Source organism: Ylistrum balloti, unplaced genomic scaffold (genome assembly GCF_031769215.1).
Source record: "Ylistrum balloti isolate Yb309-2 unplaced genomic scaffold, AGI_CSIRO_Ybal_v1 Utg369656, whole genome shotgun sequence".
NCBI lineage: Eukaryota > Metazoa > Mollusca > Bivalvia > Pectinida > Pectinidae > Ylistrum > Ylistrum balloti.
In genome coordinates, this window is record NW_026781909.1 from 20829 (window position 1) to 41435 (window position 20607).

A 20607-nucleotide genomic window follows, 5' to 3' on the forward strand; every position below is an offset into this window, starting at 1 on the left:
ATCCTCGCGACAGCACCACATACAGAAGATTACGCTACACAACGTTTTGGGATGTTTTATCCTCGCGACAGCACCACATACAGAAGATTACGCTACACAACGTTTTGGGATGTTTTATCCTCGCGACAGCACCACATACAGAAGATTACGCTACACAACGTTTTGGGATGTTTTATCCTCGCGACAGCACCACATACAGAAGACTAAGCTACACGCCGTTTTGGGGTGTATTATCCTCGCGACAGAAACACATACAAAAAACTGCGCTACACGCCACAGTCATAAGGTGGGGCATCCAAGATACTCCATGGATTACAATTGTAATCATCGTTTCGTTCTTTGAACCTCTGAAACACATCAAGGCAAAACTGAAGGTTCCCTGCGTAACACCTTGTGGACAAGACGAGAGATTGGTTGGATCCTTTGAAGTACATCAAACGAATCTCGAGGTCGCATATATATTTTAATGGCGCTGAAGTTGGATTTCGCTCCTTTGTGATCTGTGGGCTAAGCAGTTTATACTGCTAATTATAACTTACTTAACGCTTAAGGTCAAACAATAAACAGCAAGCATCAATTGATATTCTGTGTTCAGTCTCGGAAGGAGAACAGGACCAGTAGCCTCCCTTACTTTGACAGAAACTTAACACAAAGCCAAATGCCAAGTATTGTTTATGTTAGCGAGTTAATTTTTATTCGTTGACACAATATTTCTTTTTCTTTTCCGAATGATGACGCATGAAGAATTCGGCTAAAGATGAGCTGCAAGTCATCATCATCATCATCATCATCGTCATCATCATCATCATCATCATCATCATCATCATCATCATCATCATCATCATCATCATCATCATCGTCGTCGTCGTCGTCGTCGTCGTCGTCGTCGTCAGTAGAGTGTTAGGAAGCTGTATCTTTTGAGTACAAATTATTTTGGTATTGAACAAATCACTCAAACATCTGTTTTAGATGTTATGTATGTTTATTGACTGCGATATTGAATATTTTTTGTAATTCACCCGCCAACTTAACGGTGTATCGTTTCCTGCGTTGAATAGTAATAATAATCAATTATTAGGTTAGGGTTTATATAATAGTTTTAATTTTAATGTTTTAGTAACAGTAGCCACTATTCAACAACTGATCTGAGTATATACATGTATTGTTTAAATTGTATGGTCTAATCACACGGCGCATTTATACAAAATTTCTTTAGAGAAATATGCTTGTGATAAGAGTGGTGTGCTGATTGTGAACGGCTTCCCATTCTATTCAAAAAATGAGAATTTTAAAAATTTAAACTGACAAACCATTGCTAACACTTAATAGGTACCTTTTTTCTTAAATCTCTTATAAACACCGAGGATAGGCATGGTAACATTTTAAATACAGAACTAATATATAAATACCGGTTGGCTTGTAACAATAATAAAAATGATAATGATAATCAATATCAATGAAACACTAAATTACGTTTATAGTGGGGGTTTCTGAGCAAGTAATCTTAAATATTGACCCGGTCCATGGGTCATATTTAGGATTACTTGTGAACTCTTTACGTAATGTTGGCATATTTTGATGTGGTATACGGACTCCGATATGTCATGGAAGAGTATAAATATCAAAGGGTGGAAATTAACAAAAAGTTCGAGCTTTTTATTAATTTTTCTATTCTTATTAATTAGACATCCATTAAAATAACATTTTGCCGAATGTTGCTATATATTCAACAAATCACAAAATCTATCCAAACAATATTTTAGATTAGATGCGATATGCAATATGTGGATGTAAAAATGTATATTCCATTCAATATAATGTACCGATCTAAATTTAAACGCGTGAATATTGACTTGGCTAATCCTTCGTGATGTTATAACGTTTCATCGTGTATTCGTGTTATCGCCCTTTACACATCAAGCGTATTTAACTCCCGGGATAGAATTACAACATAAGTTTGTGTAACACTCAAGTCTTGGAGATTGTATACAGTAGGAACATATTCGACATTGAATCGGGTTTTTTGACAATATTGTTTAAAAAAACTGGCTTTTGGAATTAAATAGCATGCAATGGGTAATGGCCTCTGATAGTTGTTGTACAAAAATCTGTGCATGTGTATTTTCATATAAACATTTTTTTCTATCGTTATTTGCTTTATTAACAGAATGAGTCTTGAGTCTTATCTAGAGACGTTTTACATTATCGCTGTTGTTGTCTCTTGGTACTTCTTGGCGTATCACAGAGTGACCGACATTTAGTAGTTTACAAAATTATTCAAAGCGAGGCTATCAAGACTCGATCCACTTCCGCCATAATAAAGCTAGGGGAGCGGAAAAGACTTATGTAGAAAGAGAAGAGACTAAATCCGGCTGGGGTAAAATATGACCTCAAGAAGGTAAATTGATTCATATGATTCATGAAATATATAGGTTAGTGCAACTTCCGATAGTTTCAAACGATGGTGACCACCTGTTGACTAGCTCCCAGCTGATTGTCACGGTCTCCGTCTGGAACACGACTCTGTCCTCAGCCAGAGTTTTGTTGATAATGGTCATGTGGTCAAGTTGCAGTGACAAGGAAGATTAGTTAGATGCTGAAATGTAGGGAGATATCTTATATACTATCATATCCAATTGCTGCCATAAATAGCTGATGGTGGTTTTATCTTTGCATTGCATGTTTTTAGTGTAGGCCTAGGCAGTCTATATACTTGTGTTCTTTAAATTAGGTGAACTACATGTGAACGTCCGTTTGTCTATCGTGAGAGACGTATTGAAACTGCAAATTGTCCGGTCACGGGCTATCAATTCTGATAATAAATTACCCTCACCCAAATATATCATGAATGTGAGAGTATGATTCTGGTCATGGTAAGTTCATGTACTGGAAACTAACTATAAGTAAGTAATTAACTGAACTTTTATCCTTTGATTTGAGATGATTATTCCAAAGCATCATGTAATGTATCAAGTGAGAATCTTAACCAACGGAGAAGACATGAAATTGTATTATCAAGCATTATTATTACTTCCTGCAGCTTTAAGTGTAGGTTATGTTGCATTCACTTAATGTCATTGATAATAAGATGTTATGACCATTGGATATATTTTACCCAGTCGTATTGTCAGAAGTGGAAATACAAAGCATGTGTTTAAGATAGCATGTAATTGCATAGGGAGGTCACATTCTCCAGCAGGAGAGATTGCATGATCGGAAAAATCACTTCCTGGTTAGTCACACATGGATTTGTTAAATGAAGGAAAATTTTGATGTTTCAATCATATTTGTAACCATTACATTATAGTCATCACTGCTTATTTCCAAATACACATGCATACAACATGATCCTTTGATATGTATACAGGGATAGATTTGTAATTCTGCATACTCTCAGCCCAATCCATTTAGTACAATAAGTAGTAATTGTTTTAGGGCAGTTTAATTAACATGTGCTATTTTGTTTTTTTTATTACTTTCACTTAAAGTTGTAAAGATTTGTAAAAAAAAATTCTTAAACTCACAAATAATATGTAAGTGTTGTATAAAATTTTAGAGGACAAGACAAGAAAGATTCCAATAAACAGAGATAAATAATTGACAGGTCCTTTTTTTATGAAGAATTATTTAAGCTTCCATGAAAATAATTGAATAAATAATACACAAATGAATACAAATAGGAATACAGATAGTTAGAAATACAGTTCAAAATTTCATTGATAACTTTCATATTTTCAAAGGATTATTTCATCTGAATGAAATTAAAACAAGTAATAATGACTATAATTTAAAAGAAATGATAATTCTCATTTAACTTTTTCAGCTAAGAGGAAATAAATATTAATTATTACATATATTTAATATTAATTTCCTGGTTATTCAACATTCTTTATTATCTATTGGGAAAATCTTGATTATTTTTTTATACCAATTTCAGTATCTTTTAATACTAACCACATGTGTGTTTCCTCTGTAACAAATGGCAGTCTCCAACTGTCTTATGTTTTTAGAAAGCTAGACATCACCATAATGTACAAAATCAGTGACAGTGTTTTTTTTCGGAAGAGATGCTCCCTATTTATAATCACTGGTTAATAATTATTAACTATGAGCATGTTGAGTGACTGCCTGAGAGTGCAGACAGATAACCACTTGGAAACTCCATGGCCACTTATCTGTGACATGAGTTCCATGCCTGAGGAGATAGCAGCTAGTGAGTTAATAACACCCCTTTGTGGACAATGAAGTCAATGCCAAGGTGTCTGGGTGGGTAGGGCTTGACCTGCTCAAGACTGTCAATTTTAGTCATTTTGACTGAAATGTCAGTGTATTTTGGCAATTTTGCACTTTTACTAGTGCAATTCTTTAATCGCCCAATTTTCTTTATTTACTAATGACACTGATGGTGACTGACAAAGCAAATCCTGGTATGTCGTGTTGCAAGCTACATACATTTTGTACTCCTCATGATGACGTATCAAATTGACTATATAGCCACCATCAACACATAGTGATACAATGTACCATCTACATCACTTGTGAGTTAAATCATCACAGAGTTCAAACTCAAACTTTGTTCAGTAAATAAATATATGCACATTTCCTAGATTATTTTATAATTAGAGGTTAATCATCAGTTACCTACGATGTGCAACTTAGACATTATAATCATCACAATAGAAAGTAAAGTTATAAGTTCAACTTCATTCATTTTCACCTACATGTATTGGAATCTTGACAGAATTCCTCATCCTTGTAAGCTGCAAGATTTTCCATTAAGCAGGTATGTTAATTTACTATATTACCATACATACAGTGCAATTAAACATGACCTCTGCCTTGAAATAATCTTATTTGAATGTAACCGTATACATTATTTTATACATTATATGAATATAAGTATATATTATGCAAGCTGATGCTTCTGAACATATTCCATATATACCAATATAGATTATATAGCTGGTTCAGATGTATGATCACATGATCTTACATAAAGGTGTTCAAGTAAAAATTAGGGATGTATGATAGATCTGTTATATGCACTTTATAAAAAGCAATCTAATTATATGAATTACTTAGGAGATAAGCATTCAGAGCTGGCTTAATTACATATAAAAAAGACATTTTTAAAAATTTGTTCAATATAATAAAAGTACTGATATTATGTTAACTATTTGTACATAATTACTAACTGTATACTATAATATATTGTCTGGTAGTAATAACGAAGTAAACTTCTTATTAACAGGTAATAAGTAAGCTTTTAAGTCCTTGTAAGATACATACAAATAATCTGTATTTCATTATTTTACAACAATTGTGAAACAAACTTTTCAAACTTGTATTAATCACTCTTGTTGACCAAGATAGAACCATACAAGAGATGTTACTGTTGGAGGAAACCAGAGTATAGTACCCGGGGAAAACCCAATATACATAAAATGCATATACATCATCAAGTTTTACAGTAGTATTATCTATATAATAATACTAAGTACATGATGATACTACGTGTACTTATATGCACTTTTTTAAACATCAAGCAACATCTATTTAATGTGTAAGAACATTTGTAAGATTGTTCTTATCCCTTTTCTTCCTTTCCTTTTATTTGAATAATTTAGAGAAACTGTGTGATTATACTGGTGTGCTAGAAATAAACAGGAAAAATGCCTTTTTTTTTGCAAATTGTCAGCTTTTAAAATGGATTGGGGATGCAATTTTTGCCTCAAGAAGGTTTTATATCATTTCATACTAATAGTTTTTTAATACCAGGTATATTCACTGTTGGGTTATTGTGTATAATTCAACAACAATATGCTATGTAAACCTGGGTAAGAACAGGCTATCTGAACATGATATAACATTTATTGTGTACTAATTATAATGTTACATCAGTACAACAATAAATAGACTGACAATGGTCAGGTTTCCAGCACCAATACAATTCTCTCATTTTTCCTAATGTTAGAACTTTATAGTAGAAACCTAGAAAATTTTAAGTCATGGCTAGGTAGTGTACACATGGGACTCTCTAGAGGGAGTGTTTACAGCAGAAACCTAGAAAATTTTAAGTCCTGACTAGGTAGTGTACACATGGGACTCTCTAGAGGAAGTGTTTACAGCAGAAACCTAGAAAATTTTAAGTCATGGCTAGGTAGTGTACACATGGGACTCTCTAGAGGGAGTGTTTACAGCAGAAACCTAGAAAATTTTAAGTCATGGCTAGGTAGTGTACACATGGGACTCTCTAGAGGGAGTGTTTACAGCAGAAACCTAGAAAATTTTTAAGTCATGGCTAGGTAGTGTACACATGGGACTCTCTAGAGGGAGTGTTTACAGCAGAAACCTAGAAAATTTTAAGCCATGGCTAGGTAGTGTACACATGGGACTCTCTAGAGGGAGTGATGAAATAACTAGAGTGGGCTTATTTCCGATTTTATGACAACCTTTATACAGTTCAATGTATACAAACTTAGTAGATGGATGATGTGTATTAAATAATTTGATATTTTAAGTCAGTAAAGTTAACATACTATAAATTGATGCTCCTCCAATTTTATATGAGAAGTTATATTATGTTAGTAATTTCCGTTTTTGATGAAGTGGGTGTATCCAGTAACATCTCCGGAACCCAATACATTGTGTTACACTGTGTCACCATATATAGTTAGAAATGACAAATCTGGGATTAAAGCTAGCTATTATGATATGACCATACTTATCTGGCAATATGTCCATGTGTGGTAACAAATACTCTTTTATTTTCTAGTAATAATAGGTATGTTTTTTAGATTGGAAATAATGCAAATGTGCTTCTACTTACATAATTTACCTAGAAATAAATCTCAGAACACAGAACATTCGGCTAACATGATAGACAAACAAAGTAAAAATATTGTTGAACCCGTGCTGTCTGTTTATGTTATTCTACTTATATAAAGATAGAAGTAACATTTCTGATTGTTAGATGTCAATATATATTGTTAGATGTCTGGTTAACACATTTATACAGTACATCAATATTTATTGTTAGATGTCTGGTTAACACATTTATACAGCACAACATCAATATATATTGTTAGATGTCTGGTTAACACATTTATACAGTACATCAATATATATTGTTAGATGTCTGGTTAACACATTTATACAGTACATCAATATATATTGTTAGATGTCTGGTTAACACATTTATACAGTACAACATCAATATATATTGTCAGATGTCTGGTTAGCTACATTTATACAGTACATCAATATATATTGTGAGATGTCTGGTTAGTTACATTTATACAGTACATCAATATATATATTGTTAGATGTCTGGTTAACACATTTATACAGTACAACATCAATATATATTGTTAGATGTCTGGTTAACACATTTATACAGCACAACATCAATATATATTGTTAGATGTCTGGTTAACACATTTATAGTACAACATCAATATATATTGTTAGATACAACATCAATATATATTGTTAGATGTCTGGTTAACACATTTATACAGTACAACATCAATATATATTGTTAGATGTCTGGTTAACACATTTATACAGTACAACATCAATATATATTGTTAGATGTCTGGTTAACACATTTATACAGTTCACATCAATATATATTGTTAGATGTCTGGTTAACACATTTATACAGTACATCAATATATATTGTTAAATGTCTGGTTAACACATTTATACAGTTCAGCATATATATTGTTAAATGTCTGGTTAACACATTTATACAGTACAACATCAATATATATTGTTAGATGTCTGGTTAACACATTTATACAGTACAACATCAATATATATTGTTAGATGTCTGGTTAACACATTTATACAGTACAACATCAATATATATTGTGAGATGTCTGGTTAACACATTTATACAGTTCAACATCAATATATATTGTTAAATGTCTGGTTAACACATTTATACAGTACATCAATATATATTGTTAGATGTCTGGTTAACACATTTATACAGTTACATCAATATATATTGTTAGATGTCTGGTTAACACATTTATACAGTCACATCAATATATATTGTTAAATGTCTGGTTGGTTAACACATTTATACAGTACAACAGCAATATATATTGTTAGATGTCTGGTTAACACATTTATACAGTAACACATTTATACAGCATTATATATTGTTAAATGTCTGGTTAACACATTTATACAGTTCAGCAATATATATTGTTAAATGTCTGGTTAACACATTTATCAGCATTATATATTGTTAAATGTCTGGTTAACACATTTATACAGTTCAGCATTATATATTGTTAAATGTCTGGTTAACACATTTATACAGTTCAGCATTATATATTGTTAAATGTCTGGTTAACACATTTATACAGTTCAGCATTATATATTGTTAAATGTCTGGTTAACACATTTATACAGTTCAGCATTATATATTGTTAGATGTCTGGTTAACACATTTATACAGTTCAGCATTATATATTGTTAAATGTCTGGTTAACACATTTATACAGTTCAGCATCATTATATATTGTTAGATGTCTGGTTAACACATTTATACAGTTCAGCATTATATATTGTTAAATGTCTGGTTAACACATTTATACAGTTCAGCATCAATATATATTGTTAAATGTCTGGTTAACACATTTATACAGTTCAGCATATATATTGTTAAATGTCTGGTTAACACATTTATACAGTTAACACATTTATACAGTTAGCATTATATATTGTTAAATGTCATAACACACATACAGCATTATATATTGTTAAATGTCTGGTTAACACATTTATACAGTACAACATCAATATATATTGTTAAATGTCTGGTTAACACATTTATACAGTACAGCATTATATATTGTTAAATGTCTGGTTAACACATTTATACAGTACAACATCAATACATATTGTTAAATGTCTGGTTAACACATTTATATCAGCATCAATATATATTGTTAAATACAGTTCAGCATTATATATTGTTAGATGTCTGGTTAACACATTTATACAGTACAACATCAATATATATTGTTAAATGTCTGGTTAACACATTTATACAGCATTTATACAGTACAGCATTATTTATTGTGAGATGTCTGGTTAACACATTTATACAGTTCAGCATCATTATATATTGTTAGATGTCTGGTTAACACATTTATACAGTTCAGCATTCCAACAAATATAATACCAATACATGTAATCAATGTTCATCTATTTTAGACCTCAAAATTAGAACTTGAATTTTATTTTAAATAGGAATTTTATTCCTTAAAAATAATTTAAAACTTTGTGTTATTTCTCAAATTTTTATGATACATTCCGATTAATTAACAATGCTTTTAATTTGAGTAGAAAGAAGCCAACAATGCTTTCTGATTGATGTGAGTATAAAAAAGAAATTATTATAAGTTCAATTAAAGAGTGCTTCATCTATGTACAAGTCAACAATTCTATACACAAGTTGAAGGACAATAGGATTGTGCAGTGAGTTTAAATTGTACACGTGGTTTTGTGTACTCCAGGACAGTAAATATATGTGTGACAATAGACTGAAAGATCTTATACTGAGGCAGCTTTTCTAAGGATATGTGCTTAGGAAATGTCAAGGGTAATGTATGAATGCTAGACTTCTGTCATGTGACAGCAACTCTCAGTCATTGTTTTTATTCATCAACTGTGTCTTTTTGTTAAAGATATATTTATAAAGACTGTCCATGCTCTTTTGTTCATCAACATCTTTTTGTGTAGTATGTTATAAAGACAGGCTTTAAGTTTGTTTACAGTGTTTATGTTAACTGTTATATAATCTGAGGAATTGCTTGTACTTCCTGGTTGATGATGGAATGGTTATGATTTAGAGAAATCTCTGTACAAACTGGAGATTTCAATTAAATTCTGGACTGTAACTATATTGCCTTGAACTCAAACTTCAATTTACGTTTTTATTTGATCTGTCTAAGGTTGTGTTGTTGTAAATATCTATGTACTAACATCATTTTATATTATAACTGTTGTGATTGTTACAACTTACATAGTACAGTAGAAATGTAAAACCTGTAAATCATTCCTTCAATGGCCAAAAAAAAATTAATTTAAACACTTTCCAAAAAAAATGACTGGCCTATTGGTACACCAAGTTACATAACCTGTAAATGAAACAATCAGAAACGGTGATTTTCTTTTTTTTTTTTTTGTTATTTATTGGCATGATTCCGTGATCTAGGTTGAATACATCCGGCTGTGTGAGAAAATTTAAAGGATAATACACAACACTCGATCTTTATACTGTGAAGAACAAATCATCATGTCGAAGAATTCAAACTCATTCAGGGCTAGCATGAAAAAAGAGCTGGATGCCAGTAGGATTGAAACCATAGTTAAACAGATGAGGCAAGTATATTTACATGTATAGCTTGGAATTTCTAAAACCTAATCATCTTCACTTTCCAGACTCCCTTTGCTAGTTTGAAATGCATTTTAGTCAAAGTGTCTCAATCTTCTATTTCTGAGCTTTGTGAAGCAACTTGTTAAACCATCACTTATAATCTTTACATAGAATTTAGTGTGTTGTCCACTTTCCCAAACAAATACTTTAGTTTAGAAAATTTGTCACATCTCTAATATTTCCACTGACCTCTCACCAATATTTAAAAGAAAGAAAGAGAAAAAAAGAAATAAAAAATGTAAAACTGCACAATTTTACATTCTCAACCCTTTTAGTCATTGCAATGTTATTTCCTGTCTGTCATTATAATCATTTAAAAAATAGATTTATATACATACATAATGTATTAAAGCTGTCTGATTAGAGTTTGAGCTAACAGTAGATAGTACAATATACATTTCATTGTGACTTTCAATACAGTTTGTATAGGTAAGTTGTAGTTAGTGATATGCTTTATTTCACCTGTAGAAATAAAACTGTTTGACATTACATAACTACATACCAGTACCTGTAATATAATAGGTGTGTTTGTGATTGGGAATTAAAGTTGAAGGAAGAGGAATGTCTTACCTCTGATCTGTGTTTGGTTTTCATGACCTCTTAATAGATAATGAAGTCTTTTCATCCTGTAAAATTGTTTCATTGTTTCATTTGCTTTGTTGACCCTAACAATTTGAATTATATTTAGATTTTGTTTGAAATATTTGAGGATGTACATGTATTTTTAGCCATTTTGAGTTGTTTGAATGGCTTGATCTGTAGAATATTATCATATCTGTATACACTACCGCTTTGAAACTTAAGTATTGTTATGAAGTGCTGTGAGCAGTGTGTATTCAAAATCATGTTGTCCCCTTATTTTTGGATTTCAAAAATGTAGGATTGAAATTTGTTGAAAGTTTATGAATTTCAGAACATATGAATTGAGCTTTAAGTTAATTCTGAACGCTTTTTTTATGGACTGTAGTGTTGTCTGTAGTACTAGGCAAACATATAGGTGTCTGTAGTACTAGGCAAACATATAGGTGTCTGTAGTACTAGGCAAACATATGGGTGTCTGTAGTACTAGGCAAACATATAGGTGTCTGTAGTACTAGTCAAACATATAGGTGTCTGTAGTACTAGGCAAACATATAGGTGTCTGTAGTACTAGGCAAACATATAGGTGTCTGTAGTACTAGGCAAACATATGGGTGTCTGTAGTACTAGGCAAACATATAGGTGTCTGTAGTACTAGGCAAACATATGGGTGTCTGTAGTACTAGGTAAAACATATAGGTGTCTGTAGTACTAGGCAAACATATAGGTGTCTGTAGTACTAGGCAAACATATAGGTGTCTGTAGTACTAGGCAAACATATGGGTGTCTGTAGTACTAGGCAAACATATAGGTGTCTGTAGTACTAGTCAAACATATAGGTGTCTGTAGTACTAGGCAAACATATAGGTGTCTGTAGTACTAGGCAAACATATAGGTGTCTGTAGTACTAGGCAAACATATGGGTGTCTGTAGTACTAGGCAAACATATAGGTGTCTGTAGTACTAGGCAAACATATAGGTGTCTGTAGTACTAGGCAAACATATGGGTGTCTGTAGTACTAGGCAAACATATGGGTGTCTGTAGTACTAGGCAAACATATAGGTGTCTGTAGTACTAGGCAAACATATGGGTGTCTGTAGTACTAGGCAAACATATGGGTGTCTGTAGTACTAGGCAAACATATAGGTGTCTGTAGTACTAGGCAAACATATAGGTGTCTGTAGTACTAGGCAAACATATGGGTGTCTGTAGTACTAGGCAAACATATAGGTGTCTGTAGTACTAGGCAAAACATATAGGCGTCTGTAGTACTATGCAAAACATATAGGTGTCTGTAGTACTAGGCAAACATATAGGTGTCTGTAGTACTAGGCAAACATATAGGTGTCTGAAGTACTAGGCAAACATATAGTTGTCTGTAGTACTAGGCAAACATATAGGTGTCTGTAGTACTAGGCAAACATATAGGTGTCTGAAGTACTAGGCAAACATATAGGTGTCTGAAGTACGAAGCAAACATATAGGTGTCTGTAGTACTAGGCAAACATATAGGTGTCTGTAATACTAGGTAAACATATAGGTGTCTGTAGAACTAGGCAAACATATAGGTGTCTGAAGTACTAGGTAAACATATAGGTGTCTGTAGTACTAGGCAAAACATAGGTGTCTGTAGTACTAGGTAAACATATAGGTGTATGTAGTACTAGGCAAACATATAGGTGTCTGTAGTACTAGGCAAACATATAGGTGTCTGTAGTACTAGGTAAACATACAGGTGTCTGTAGTACTAGGCAAAACATATAGGTGTCTGTAGTACTAGGCAAACATATAGGTGTCTGTAGTACTAGGTAAACATATAGGTGTCTGTAGTACTTGGCTGTTTGTAATAAAGCATAGGATGTGATGAGCCATTCACCATTAAACATTTTTATTGGACTGCATTGACCTTCTGTCAACTAGAGAACATTTTTATCGTAACATTACATGTCTAAAATCCGTTTTTGAAACTGTTGAGATTTGTAAAATTCTACATTACCTGAAAGATGTTGGTCTATATAATAGATTATGACATACCATTTTAATCTTTTGTGTTAACATACCCATTTAAGATTTTTAACATTGTCTTTTACCTTTTGGGTTTGTTTGATGTTATTTCCTTTTGGACCGCTGTGTGTTTTACCATTTGATGGCCCTAATGACCTTTTATGTGTTGACGGGCCGTTAGGAATGTAATAATAATGATAATACTGATAGTTCAGAGGGAAGATTATCTACCTGTAACAGTTAAATAGTCTCTCACTTGTCTGGTTTGTCAGGTCTATCTTATTTATAGAGGATATAATGATCATGTGTTCAATGCTAGCTTCATCACCGAATGTTTTATTTACTTTGATCATCTTCAGTTTTGAAGAACGTAAAAATAAATTTATGTAATTTTATTGTTATAAAGGTTGAAAGAAATTATCTGTGTCTGAATCTATTTAGATAGTTTACTAAATGTTTACAAATTCAGATAAATGTATTCAGGAAATGGCTGAGAAATCTGATAATGATCCCTGGCTCGGACAGAATTTCACAGTTGTTACACTATCAGTTACAATATGATCATTATAGCTGTAGTGCCACTGTAAAGATAGGTATTATTTAACATGTGATAATACAACAGTCTACAGGTATACTTGTGATTGTAGATCTTCTCTCTGTTACCTTGAGTTCAATAGTACGTTTAGATCTCTCTTGGATACTACCAAGATTATTTAAGAGGTTTACCCTCGATGCCTATTTTGATTTATTGCCGTTCTAGTCAGGTTTACTGTACCTGTACCTTAAATAAATATTATATAGATGTTGTTAAAATTTAGAGAGTTAGAAAAGCTATCCTTTATACATGAATTTAAATAAAATCAGAATTCATTCGAGAACTTCAGGTATACTGCACTACTATAGATCTATTGTTTGGGAATTTTAAATGAATATATGTACATGTGTACATGTGCTAGTGGTGTATATAAGTGCCTTTATTTACAGTTATATAGCATTTAGAAGTTTGACATAAACGTTAAGAAACAGGAAGTATAATGTACATAGACATAGAGAAACAGGAAATTTAAAAAGTTGAGAGGTTAAAGTGTACATTAAAGTGAGGGTTCGCATTCTGTAGATTTATCAGGAAACTGGAAATTAATCATCACAGAAGATGATTCCGGAACATGGATTGTTCAATTTATGTCATATAAAACCTGCTGGTGTATGTGTACACCAGTATATCTGTTGGAGAGTGTAGCCCTGGTTAGGTGGAATCACTATTTGAAAAGCCTATTGTACAGTATCAGATCAGTGTTTGAGTGTCGCTACAGGATATTTATGTAACAAGTTGGTGTAAAGGTTCTTTGATTTTGATATACGTAATGATATTTTTAAAGAAAAATTTGGCATTTTTTCAGTTTTATATTTCGACACTTCAAATATTTGAAAGTCTATATATATGCATGAAGAAAGATAACGTTAAGTAATTTATTATCTTCTCATCTTTGACTTCTTTGAAATTTTCCAGTAAAATTCAACAACATTATCAATATGCTATTTGTAAAAAAAAATTTGAAAGCATGATGTGAAATGGATTTAAAATATTTACCAGGTAAATGTTTTATTACAATTTCTTAACATTTTTCTAAATCAGTTCAAATTTCTGTGATTTTATTGATTTTTGTTTCGTTCTTTATTGTTGTTTATGTTACTGTTTTGCACTTCAGTCGTGTAGAAGTGAGGAAGCGGTCCACATGTATGTTACCTTTACTTGAGCTGATAAAGAAATGTTATCAGAGATCAGTTTTGACACCCAGCTTAGGGTTGGAACACTTTTTAGTGTCATATATATAGTGGTTGTGAAATATTCCGGAAGTTTTAAATATGATATTTCTTGTGGTATTTTGAATGATGGTAGGGGAGGCAAATGCTTTTCATGGTGGCTGTAATTGTTCCATGATTGACAATTCTTCCTTGTTGTATTTGTCGGATTTAGAATATCAGAGTCAGCTAGGAAACAAAACATAGGTCTCACTATTGAAATCTTTTATAAAGGTATAACGAAGACAAATCTCGAGGTTGTGAGTTCTGTCGATGGGAATTGAAGTACTCCTGGATTTTTTGGATAGAGGACAATGTATATGCCAGAAGATTTTATGTATGAGAAACTGTGACAAACTTTTATGACCAGATTGTGTACATGTGTGATTGCAGTATGTACCTTAGTTCTATGTTATATGGTTAATAGCCAGTATATATAAGTATCCCTATATAAATGAGTGGACAGTCACCTTGTGGACTTAATTTACAATGGCTAATACCGAAAAGGTGGATAGATCTAAAAACGGATCAAAAAATGGACCTTCGCCATCAAACAAACCTAAACCTCCAAGTCACGGGCCCAAAGTGCCACAGCCTAGAGAGAAGGTAATACCAGTACCAAAAAAAGGATCGGGAGAAGAGGATAGACTCCCTTACCAGAATAGGTAACAATACTTTCTACACAACGCAAGTTTATGGTATCAGTATCATCTGTTATGTTGTCAAATATGATTCTTTTTTTCAAGACAGCACTATTGAAATGATACAATAAGATTAACTTACTGGCATGTAACAAACAGGAGATATTGATCTGTTTTTGGGGCAGTTTATTGTATCTTTTATTTAGTATATGATTATAGAGTGTACGCCTGAAACCAGGACAAAACAAAATTTATAAAATTGTGAGTGCTTCAATTCAATATTGAAATGTACATGAAAATTTTGTAAATCTCAAGAATTGGCAAAAAGTCTAATAATTTTCAAATTGACTGGAATTCCATTGAACTTCTTCAATAAATATACCCTCCATTATCTAGAGCATGTCATACGCTCATCTAACCAGGAATTTTATGTGGAAATTTTTGTTTGTTTATTTGTTGTTTTTTTTTATATTGTCATTTGTATCATTGAACATGAAGGAGAACTTATGTTTCACTGAATTTCTTGCAAAGTAAAAGTAAGAGCGTTGTTATTACCAAAGATTAACTTTATCTTATAAATTTTAGAGAGGGAGAGGCAGAAATGTTTTAACATTTCAGTCAGACTTGGGGACAAAATTAAATTATTAATGCTAACTGTTTTTATACTGTACCATGAGATAATAGAAGCTGGTCTTATTCTACATTCAGATACACATGTATTTATTGACTCTGAATAATTTTATCTGGGAACATTTATTCTGTTTCTAGCTCTTTAAGGGATATGAATAGTTCAGGGCTGATATATATGGAATACATACTGGAAACCATGTCACATGCATTCTCCAGTTAATGTAGAAAAATGAGAAAGAAACAATTCTATTGGATTGACATGTCAGTAATTTCTTTTTCAGATAAGTTCAAAATGCCTTTTCAAAATGAAGAAATTTGAAGAGAGATGAATGATTTTTTCAGAATAAGAGTTGATTGAGACCTGCAAGAAAAGTTTGAGAATTCATGTTAGTGATATCTCCCCACAAATCTTGACATACAATATGCTATGGTTTTGATATGGCACATCTTGTTTATTGATTTTAACAAGTTTTTTGTCCACTATTACGGCCTGGTGGCCTTTCAGTGGACAAGGGCACATAAAAATAATGGTGCATTCATAGTGTATTACAGACCAGGAAGATCTATAGGTACTCTTTATAATCATTTGTTCTGCAGGGTGGGTCTTTGAAAAGTCACTGATAACACTTTGTCAATATATGCCTAGTATATACACATGGGTTTAGACAGCATTGAAGTGTGTAAATATAGGTGAAGATTTGTACCTTAGCTGCTTGCTTATACACAGGAAGAATGTACATTGGCATATACATGTATCCTATATTCAACATGTAGCTTTTTGCATGTTTTTGCTCTGCTTTTTTACGGCTGGCTTTATAATTAGAACTGTCCAATATCTTGTCAGATTCTATAACAACTGTGGTAAATACACTCCTTTTAACTAACATATTTAATAACATGCATGTAAAAGCTGTTGATTGTGTTATAACAACTAACATCACACATATTAGTGCTATACTTTTTCTGCTATCAATCAAGCTTTAAAATGCACAAATAGTACAGTTTTCTTATTGAACAGATTGGAAATGAATATCCTGTATCCAAAAAGTGATATTCTATATAGTGACAGTTTAAAAAATAATATTAGTGTACAGTAATTAATATTAATTTTGATAGTTTTTAAGTCACATGTAATTGAAAATATTTATCTATAAGATACAACATGTACAAAGATTATAAGAAGGACTCACTACATGTAATTAATTTCATAAAAAAGCAAAGAAAACATCAGTTGTTTTCTTACTGATGTGATCTACATCAATTTTACAAGAATGAAAGAAAATGAAGTTTCCAGAGTTATCATTTCTTTGTCACTTAAGTCACAGTTGATGAAACATATAAAAATAAGTTATCATGTAAAAATGTAGGATCTTATTTGCTGTACATCAGTACTGATACTGTGCACATGGTTTTCAAAACTGAAATAATACAATTCGCATTTTTCTAAAGAAAACCATTTATATAATAATATTGTTTGATTTTACAGAATGCATGCAGGTTATTTGTTTACATTTTTTATTTGGCCACGAGCATGCTGGGATGAGGGACAATCAAGGTTGTTCAAATGAATGACCTTGACTTACAGTTAAGGTCAAAGTGGTCAAATGACTCAAACGACTACTTTGAAATTATCAAAAGACCTACTTATGTATTTAATCAGACAGGGATTATGCACAGGTATACATAGACTGTTCTATAATTCTATATTCCCTAAGGTAAAACAGAGTGGTTGATTCAGTTATAGTACACTTTACATTTGTCTGAGGAAGGCGACCTAGTAGTCATCGCTTTAGTAAAATCTATTATTAGTTGTGTTATAAACATGTTTATTCTATTGACATTACCAACCTGAAGAAAATATACTGAAAAAGATGCTTCAAGTGTTAGATCTCCTGACATCACCTGTAATGTTGATGGAGCTAGCTATACAGGTGTTATATATTCTTAGAAACATCACAAGTGTTAGATCTCCTGACATCACCTGTAATGTTGATGGAGCTATACAGGTGTTATATGTTCTTAAAAACATCACAAGTGTTAGATCTCCTGACATCACCTGTAATGCTGATGGAGCTATACAGGTGTTATATATTCTTAGAAACATCACAAGTGTTAGATCTCCTGACATCACCTGTAATGTTGATGGCGCTATACAGGTGTTATATATTCTTAGAAACATCACAAGTGTTAGATCTCCTGACATCACCTGTAATGTTGATGGAGCTATACAGGTGTTATATATTCTTAGAAACATCACAAGTGTTAGATCTCCTGACATCACCTGTAATGTTGATGGAGCTATACAGGTGTTATATATTCTTAGAAACATCACAAGTGTTAGATCTCCTGACATCACCTGTAATGCTGATGGAGCTATACAGGTGTTATATATTCTTAGAAACATCACAAGTGTTAGATCTCCTGTAATGTTGATGGAGCTATACATCCTGACATCACCACCTGTAATGCTGATGGAGCTATACAGGTGTTATATATTCTTAGAAACATCACAAGTGTTAGATCTCCTGACATCACCTGTAATGCTGATGGAGCTATACAGGTGTTATATATAAAAACATCACAAGTGTTAGATCTCCTGAGAGAAACATACAGCACAGGTGTTAGTATATATTTAACATCTCCTGAGAGATGACATCACTTGTAATGTTGATGCAGCTGTACAGGTGTTATATATTCTTAGAAACATCACAAGTGTTAGATCTCCTGACATCACCTGTAATGTTGATGGAGCTATACAGGTGTTATATGTTCTTAAAAACATCACAAGTGTTAGATCTCCTGAGAGATGACATCTCCTGTAATGTTGATACAGCTGTACAGGTGTTACCGTATATATTCTTAGAAACATCACAAGTGTTTGATCTCCTGAGAGATGACATCACCTGTAATGTTGATGCAGCTGTATATATTCTTAGAAACATCACAAGTGTTTGATCTCCTGAGAGATGACATCACCTGTAATGTTGATGCAGCTGTACAGGTGTTATATATTCTTAGAAACATCACAAGTTTTAAATCACCTGACATCACCTGTAATGTTGATGCAGCTGTACAGGTGTTATATATTCTTAGAAACATCACAAGTTTTAAATCTCCTGACATCACCTGTAATGTTGATGCAGCTGTACAGGTGTTATATATTCTTAGAAACATCACAAGTGTTAGATCTCCTGACATCATCTGTAATGTTGATGGAGCTGTACAGGTATTATATATTCTTAGAAACATCACAAGTTTTAAATCACCTGACATCATCTGTAATGTAGATCTAGCTATACAGGTGCTATATATTCTTAGAAACATCACAAGTGTTATATCTCCTTACATCACCTGTTACTGTAATATTGTTCTGTATGTGGTGTTGGTCTGGCACCTCAAGTGTTATATTTATAGATCTCCTGATTTATAACAGGTTGAAATACTGTAATATTTTTTCACCCTCAGGTATCAGCCTGTGGTTAATATCCTAGTGTAATTTCTCAACACAGACCTCTACATTTAGGACAGTAAGTATGCAGACAATATCATTCTCTTGCAGTCTGTACATTGATGGTGTGCTTGTGTTTACAGATGGTTCCATCCACACATTTCTGGATTGAAGGCTGAAGAACTGCTCAAGGATCGTGGATATGATGGAAGCTTCCTGGCCCGACACAGTAGTAGTACTATGGGAGACTTTACCTTGTCTGTCAGGTTTGTATCGGTTTTGTTTCTGGGTCAACCATCTTTTTTAGATATTACACAGGTATCCTAACATACAGGGAAATAATCAGCACATTTTCTGATAATAGTCATTTATGTACAACCGTTCAAATAGAGGGACATCAAGGTAAAAACATTTGTTATTGATTGTACATGATCTATATACCCGTTACTGCCTGTTACATTTCTATGCTATCCCAATATTCACAGTAATTTCCATTGTCCAGCATGACCACTTCTATGCTGATAATGTTTCACACTGGTTTGGAAAATGAGGCAGGTCAGTTTGTAAAGACAAGCACATGATTTGTGAGCAGAAATGACTGCATTAATAGTGACACAGTCAGTAAAATCCTGTTTTTCAACACGGAATTTTGTTATGAGCGTGGCAAATGTTATTTGAAAATCCTAAATCAATTAAGAAATATGAATTATTTAATACAATAGACTAACAATATATGAGTGAAGCCATTTTTGTGTATAGGCGATGATGTTTTGTGTACATGCGTTATTATATATGGTGCCAAAATTTACATATCCAGATGAACAGATAAGGATTCTCTTTTTATAATTAATAATTTCTATAATTAATAATTTCTATAATTATTGATTGACCTTTTCATGTGTATACTCAGTGAAAATCAACTGCCATTGTTCATCAGGTGATACACTTGATATATATGAAACAACAGAAAAATCAAAGAAACAATATTGTTATACCAAATTGGCTTAAATCTATCTATATTTGAATGTAGAAAAGATTAAAT

At 32.4% G+C, this 20607-nt stretch overlaps 1 protein-coding gene across 4 annotated transcripts in view; it reads left to right on the forward strand.

The window, feature by feature from the left end:
- The first annotated feature begins 2315 nt into the window (after nt 1-2315).
- LOC132557463 (tyrosine-protein phosphatase non-receptor type 11-like) overlaps nt 2316-20607 on the forward strand; it is a 38894-nt gene continuing 20602 nt past the window's right edge. Inside the window, exons 1-3 of one of the 4 annotated variants that reach the window (XM_060221961.1) lie at nt 2348-2398; nt 10238-10404; nt 19709-19831. In XM_060221961.1, the coding sequence (XP_060077944.1) occupies nt 10319-10404; nt 19709-19831 (209 nt within the window). In that variant the 5' untranslated portion in view covers nt 2348-2398; nt 10238-10318. Of the gene's footprint in view, nt 2399-9585; nt 9623-10237; nt 10405-15290; nt 15512-19708; nt 19832-20607 lie in introns of those variants that run through there. The other 3 variants (XM_060221965.1, XM_060221972.1, XM_060221953.1) reach the window with 3 other exon arrangements.